This window comes from Hemitrygon akajei, unplaced genomic scaffold (genome assembly GCF_048418815.1).
Source record: "Hemitrygon akajei unplaced genomic scaffold, sHemAka1.3 Scf000033, whole genome shotgun sequence".
Classification (NCBI taxonomy): domain Eukaryota; kingdom Metazoa; phylum Chordata; class Chondrichthyes; order Myliobatiformes; family Dasyatidae; genus Hemitrygon; species Hemitrygon akajei.
The window spans coordinates 11926703-11933723 of NW_027331919.1; the positions used below are offsets into that span (position 1 = coordinate 11926703).

Here is a 7021-nt window from a genome sequence, read left to right on the forward strand (position 1 = left end):
CGGTCCCCTGTTACTGACACTGTTGTGTGATCTGTTTATTCCATCTTCATTCTCCCATCTGTTTCAGGCTGTGGAACAATCGGTTCAGTCAGACCGGGAAGAAGGACCTGAGGTCTCTGCAGGAACCCAGACCCGGAGTGAGAGTGTCTGTTTGAACATCTGAATGTGTGAACATCCACGCCCGCCGGATGGAACCGATTCCCCGCAGGCCTTTAAGTCTCCCTCCCCTTTAACTCCCCCTCCCCTTTAACTCCCGCCCTTACCTTTAATGGCCGCGCACCGGGCGGGCTTCCCAATGGTTTCAACGGAACTGGCTCCGGTCTCGAGCTCGGTGATATCGGAAGCGCTCCCGCAGTGACGTGATTCCGCCCGTTGTCCAGCTGCGCAGCTTCCGCCGGATGTGCGGGTTCGAGACTCTCCCGCGTGACACCCCGGGGAATTACCTAGACAGGAGGAGCCCGGGGGGCCGGGAGTCAGTCTGGGACACCGGTGTCCCGGGAGAGAATCCTTTTCCTCCCTTTGCTAATGACGGTGCATTCGGCTGTCTGGCCAATACAATGATGTTAATTGACAAATACCTCGGCAATGGCCTCGGATCCGCAGCGATCCCGGACACGGCCCTGAAGTGTGATTGGATGCAGAGTGACGGTGAGAGACGGGACTGATTAATCTACCGGTCACCCGTTGTCGCCGGTCAGTTAATTCTGTGTGACTGTGAGTGAGTCGGGAACATTGAGGCGACCCACTTTCTGCGCAGACGCATGGACTCACAAATAGCCAGCGCGGTGAGCACCTCTGACGTCATTTCCGCTCGGAGAGGGCGGGCGCTCGGGATTAAATGCGCAGGCGCATCGGCTCACAAATACCCCAGGATTAAATGCCAGCGCCGCTAAATTTGAATAAACAAGTCTGGAACAGACTTACCGACTGCCTGTCGTTGTCTCTCGCTCAGTATGTAGTACATCGCTACAACAGCTTATTTATTCCCGCGACAGCAGCTCACATACTGTTTAATTTACATTTATCATAATGAAATCAATAAACCGCTGTAACCTCCTGACTTGGTGTCGGACTTGAGTTTGTTTGAGGTTTCTGCTGCCCCCCGCATCCTGTGCACTGTAACAGTGGGTCGGAGCTCCTCACACTGACACAGTAGCGTCTCAGCTGACGAAGGTCGGACATTCCCGGGGTGAAATATAGAGTGAATCTCCCTCCACACAGTCCCATCACACACTCCGGGGGTCAGACACAGAGTGAATCTCCCTCCACACCGTCCCATCACACACTCCCGAGGTCTGACACAGAGTGAATCTCCCTCCACACCGTCCCATCACACACTCCCGGGGTCAGACACAGAGTGAATCTCCCTCCACACAGTCCCATCACACACTCCCGGGGTCAGACACAGAGTGAATCTCCCTCCACACCGTCCCATCACACACTCCCGGGGTCAGACACAGAGTGAATCTCCCTCCACACCGTCCCATCACACACTCCCAAGGTCTGACACAGAGTGAATCTCTGTCCACACCCTCCCATCACACACTCCGGGGGTCAGACACAGAGTGAATCTCCGTCCGCACCCTCCCATCACACACTCCCGGGGTCAGACACAGAGTGATTCTCCCTCCACACCGTCCCATCACACACTCCCGGGGTCTGACAGAGTGAATCTCTCTCCACACCGTCCCATCACACACTCCGGTGGTCAGATACAGAGTGAATCTCCCTCCACACCGTCCCATCACACAAACGAGATCGCAATCCATGGCGTTCTCTCTCACCGTCCCTACCCCTAACGGGTCGCCTTCCACTCCCGTCCACTCACACAGGCCTCGCTCTCAATCAAAGGCCATCTTCTCTCATTCATTCCCACCACCCGCAATCCTAACGGGATGCACCGCTACCTATTCGCTGCCATCGTCCGAGCACTGTCTGCATTCCAAATAGGATCCAGCCCTTCCCATTCATTCTCACAGTCCGCACTCCCAGTAAACCCGACCCCTTCCCATTCACTGCTTCCATTTGCATCCCTAACGAGACGCACCCCCACTCATTCGCTCCAGTCGTCCGAACAGTCCAACTGGATCCCACTCTTTCCCTTTCATTCCCAATGTGACCCACCCCTTCCCGTTCCCTCCCAATGTGACCCACCTCTTCCCGTTCACTCCCTATGGAACCCAACCCTTCCTGTTCACTCCCATTGTGACCCAGCCCTTCCCGTTCACTCCCAATGTGACCTACCCATTCCCGTTCGCTCCCAATGTGATCCAGCCATTCCTGTTGTCTCCCAATGGGATCCAGCCCTTCCCATTCACTCCCAATAGGACCCAGCGTTCCCTTTCACTCCCAATGGGACCCACCCTTCCCATTCACTCCCAATGGGACCCAGCCCTTCCCATTCACTCCCAATAGGACCCACCCTTCCCATTCACTCCCAATAGGACCCATCCCTTCCCATTCACTCGCACCATCTGCCTTCCAATGAGACCCCTTCCAATTCATTTCCATCGGTCTGTGAACCTGGGAATTTGGGTGGACGCCGGAATTCCGAGTTTAACAGAACACAGGGCTGCGTTTACGGAATTTGACGAGAACGCCGATGGTTTATCGGTTACAAGGAGAGTCGAGGGTCGTGTGCATGTTGACGACTTTGTAAAACTGACGAGTTTCTGACTTCTGGCGGAGCTGGCGGATATGATCAGACTTCAGGAACTTCGGCACGCCTTCCTGAAGCTGCGGGGAGGGGGGTGCGTGTCAGAGAGGTTTATGGTTTCCGTGTCCCCGGGCTGAGAGATTCCCTGTGTCGACATAGCACATTCTCGGTAAACGTGTCCGCCAGGGATGGAGTGAGGCGCTGACTTACAATGTCCACTGTCGCACACAGAATCTATGGCGAAGGAACATGCGGTGCCCATGGATGCAATCTCGGGATCGAGTGTGTTACTGATTGTAATAACAGTTCTTTAATTTGTGTTTTATGTCGTCTTCGGTATTGCATATATGTTTTAATTCTAATAACTTTGTCGTTAAATGCAATAATGTATATATCTCAGATATTCGCACATACATGTGGGTTTTGGGGAGAGGGGTGAGGGGTTTGGAGGAGGAGCAGTGACGGGACGAGGAGTGGACTGATGAGATGGAGAGGGTGGCGAAGTCACTGACTGAATTGGGGGCGAAAAGGGGAGGGGCGGAAGTTCCTGTCACAAACTGGTGGCCGACGTGGATAAGATAAAGGCGGGGTGAGGAGGAGTGAAACGACAGGAAGGGAGCGGGAGTGGTGGAAAGGGGACGGAGGGGAAGTGCTGGAACTGGGAGGCAAGGGAAGTGATGAAACGGGGCGGGAGGGGATGTGATCGAACGGGGAGGGAGGGGAAGAGATGGGACTGGGACGGATCGGGAGTGATGGGATAGAGAGGGAGGATAAGTGATGGCTCGGGGAATGGCGGAAGGGACCGGACACGGAGGGAGGGGAAGTGATGGGACGGGCAGGCAGGGTTAGTGATGAAATGGGGAGGGGCGGTAAGTGATGAAACGGGGTGGGAGAGGAAGTTATTGAAAAGGGAAGGAGAGGAAGTGATGGGAGGAGGAGAGAGGGGAAGGAATGGGACAGAGAAGGAGGCGTATTAATGGGACAGGGAGAGAGGTCAAGGAATAGGACAAAAGGGAGGGGAATGATTGGGCAGGGTGGAGAGTGTGGGGCTGTGACTTACTCAACAGTGGAGGATGGGTGGGTGGTTATAGTTCCTACGCAAATTAGCTGGGCGGCAAGAAAAGGGAGGCGTGTGCTCGAGGAGGAAAGTGGAAGCGAAGGGTCGGGGACGCGGTCAGGGCTGATGTGACGCAGAGTTGAGTGTTGCAACGGAGGGAGAGGGGAGAGAGTCAACGACGGAGGGAAGGGGTTGGGTAGGGGAGCGAAGTTTCCCATCAGAATATGTTCACCACCCAGGATGTGGTGGATGTCGGGATAAAGGGCAAGGGGTCAGAGATGGGAGGGTGTCAGGAGTGATGGGCTCAGTAGGGGAGTGGCTCGGTGGGTAACAGAGAGAGAGAGGGCGATGAGGAAAGGCGGAATTTGGCATCGCAGTGTGGCAGCCAAACAGCATAAGGTGCCCAACATCGAGGTGGTGGGGAGGGGAAAGCGAGGGGACGGAGCGAAGGTGTTTACAAATGGGGATGGAAAGGAGGGTGACAAAAGGTGAGTGTGAGGGTGTGACACAGTGGTGGAGGTAATAGGGAGTCACACTCTGTCACAAAATGGCTGTAGGCAGATGTTTAAATGGAGATCTGGAAGTGTGGGGGGCAGCGAGGCAAAGCAGAGGAGGGGTGGGGATTTGAGAAGGAACAAATAGGGAAGGAAGTGAGTGGACGGTGAGCAAAAGGGTGTGACAGTCGGCGATGCTTCAAGAGGGTTGTCCATCTTATCCACCGCAAAATGGCCGCCAGCCAGTGTGAGATGGGCGGTCATCATCATAGCCTGTTACCCCAGACCGCCAACCACTCTAGTGATTCGCTGGTCTTTAAACCCCATATTGTCACCGTATTGTCTCCCGTCCTACAGTCTCCCGCTCTCGCTCTGTTGAGAGGGCACCGCCTCCGTCTGTCCAACAGTGGCCACGTCTGGCAACGTTTCTGTGGGTCTGGCGCTGTCTTGTTTGGTGGAATTCTGGCTTCTGTTTGTGGCCAGAGGTCAGCCCTGTATGTTCGGGGTCGGGGTTGGGGGGGTGTGTTGAAGCTCCGTGAGGCAGTTCCACCACTGTATCACAGTTTTCCTCGATTTTAGGCGGCTGGAAACTGGCACCTGATGGTGTAGTGAGTGTCGTGGATCCGAGTTCAGTTTTCCTTTTTCAATTTTTGTTGTAGTGTGTCTTCGGATGTCTGGGGGAGCAATGCCTGCAAGTCTGTAAATGGTGTCAGTGGGTGCGGGACGCAGTGTGGCCCTGATTATTCGGCACGCTTCGTTAAGCAACGGGTCTATTTTCTTACCATAGGCAGATCTGCCCCAAACAGGTGAACAGTATTGTGCGGTTGCATAGCAGAGTGCTAGGGTAGTTGATCTAAGTGTGTGAGCATTGGCTCTCCATTTCGTGCCTGCTATTTTTTTTTTCAAGAGAGAATTGCGAGAGCCGACTTTCCCTCGGGGTGTTTGGATGTGGGTGGCAAATGAGAGCGTCCTATCCAGTGTCAAGCCCAGGTAAATCGGAGTGGGATGGTGTTCGAGCTCCTTCCCACACTAGAAGATCTGGAGTTTCCGAGCTGCTTCTCGATTCCTCAGGTGGAATGCCCACACTTGAGTTTTTGAGGGATTTGTGTTCAGAGACCATTTTTCATAATACTGTTTCATTGCCTCGAGGCTGCTGTAAGTCGTACTTCAACTTCTTGGGAGGATTAGCTTGTGTTGCTGAGCATAGGTCGTCTGCACAGATAGACCTGCGTGTGTTAGGAGAGGTTGGTTGGTCGTCTGTGTAAACATTAAATAGTAGAGGTGTCAGGACTGATCCATGTGCTAATCCGTTCTTTTGTGGAGGCCACCTACTCTTAATTCCATTCATGTCTACATAAAGTCTAAGATTTTCTAGGAGGGTTCTTATTACTTCCACTGTGGTTTCATTCGTTAACATTTTAGATAACTTCAGTAGAAGGCCTCTGTGATTCACAGTGTCCTATGCTGCTGTTAAGTCAACGAATACTGCCCCTGTAATTCGCCGCATTTCCAAACCATGCTCAATATACTGGGTTACGTTCAGGACTTGACGGCAGCAAGAGCGGCCTGGCCTGAACCCGGCTCGGTCTGGTGTTCGAAGGACTTCGATTAAAAGGGATATTCTTTTCAGTATGAGTCTCTCGTAGAGTTCTTAGAGACAGACAGACAGACAGACAGACATAATTTATTGATCCCAAGGGAAATTGGGTTTCATTACAGCCGCTACAACCAAGAATAGTGTAGAAATATAGCAATATAAAACCATAAATAATTAAATAATAATACGTAAATTATGCCATGTGGAAAATAGTCCAGGACCAGCCTATTGGCTCAAGGTGTCTGACACTCGGAGGGAGGAGTTTGAAAGTTTGATGGCCACGGGTAGGAATGACTTCCCATGACGCTCAGTGTTACATCTCAGTGGAATGAGTCTCTGGCTGAATGTACTCCTGTGCCTAACCAGTACATTACGGGGTGGATGGGAGTCATTGTCCAAGATGGCATGCAACATGGACAGAGAGTGCAGTGCAGAAAAATCGGTCTATACTTTTTAGTAATTGTGGAATCTTTATTAGATTTTCGGAGAACAATTTTGACTGTACTCCACTTTTTAGGTATTTTTAATGATCTTAGGCAAAAGTTATCTCCTCAATTACTTCAAAATACTCCAGCATATTAATACTCTTTGCCTTGATCTCCACATGCTCCATGTTCATGTCTTTGGTAAATGATCGCCTCCCCCTTTGTACTTGACTGTTCGCACCCTCTCCCTTGTTATCCTCTTCCTCCTGATGTCTGCATAGAATGCTTTGAGATTCTCTTTAATCATACGCCGAGAAGTTTTCTTGGGCCGTCATGGCTCTCCAAATTCACCTCGAGTTTGTTTTTTCATTGGAGTTCTATTCTGTCTTCATATTCACCCTCCAATCTCCGTTTTATTCTAGCTTCCTAAGCATTCCCTACTTTCTGTTGTATTCCGGACTACATCCATGACATCTCTCAGCATCCCCGCTTCTCTACCTTGCCATCCTTGTCCTTCCTTCTGACTGGAACGTTCCTGTCCTGTCCTCTGTGCAGTTCTACTTCAAACACCCCTCACATGTTGGATGTAGACTTGCCCAGAAACAGCTGTTCCCTGTTTACACACCCTCCTTCCTGCCTCATCTCTCGTAATTTGCCCTGCTCCAGTTTAATACTCACCCGCAAGGTCTATGCTTATTCCCCTCTGTACTTTTTTCCATTCTCCCCGGACATTGCTGCATTCACCATGAAATTATTTCCACTCACAGCCACCATTTCCGCCCTGGGGAAAAG

General features: G+C 51.9%; 1 protein-coding gene across 2 annotated transcripts in view; it reads left to right on the plus strand.

Annotated features, from left to right (window-relative positions):
* Positions 1 to 1035, plus strand: part of LOC140719855 (NACHT, LRR and PYD domains-containing protein 3-like) — a 38008-nt gene extending 36973 nt beyond the window's left edge. The window contains exon 13 of one of the 2 annotated variants that reach the window (XM_073034777.1): positions 68 to 1035. In XM_073034777.1, the coding sequence (XP_072890878.1) occupies positions 68 to 155 (88 nt within the window). In that variant the 3' untranslated portion in view covers positions 156 to 1035. The remainder of the gene's footprint in view (positions 1 to 67) is intronic. The other variant, XM_073034778.1, reaches the window with a different exon arrangement.
* Positions 1036 to 7021: the final 5986 nt, after the last annotated feature.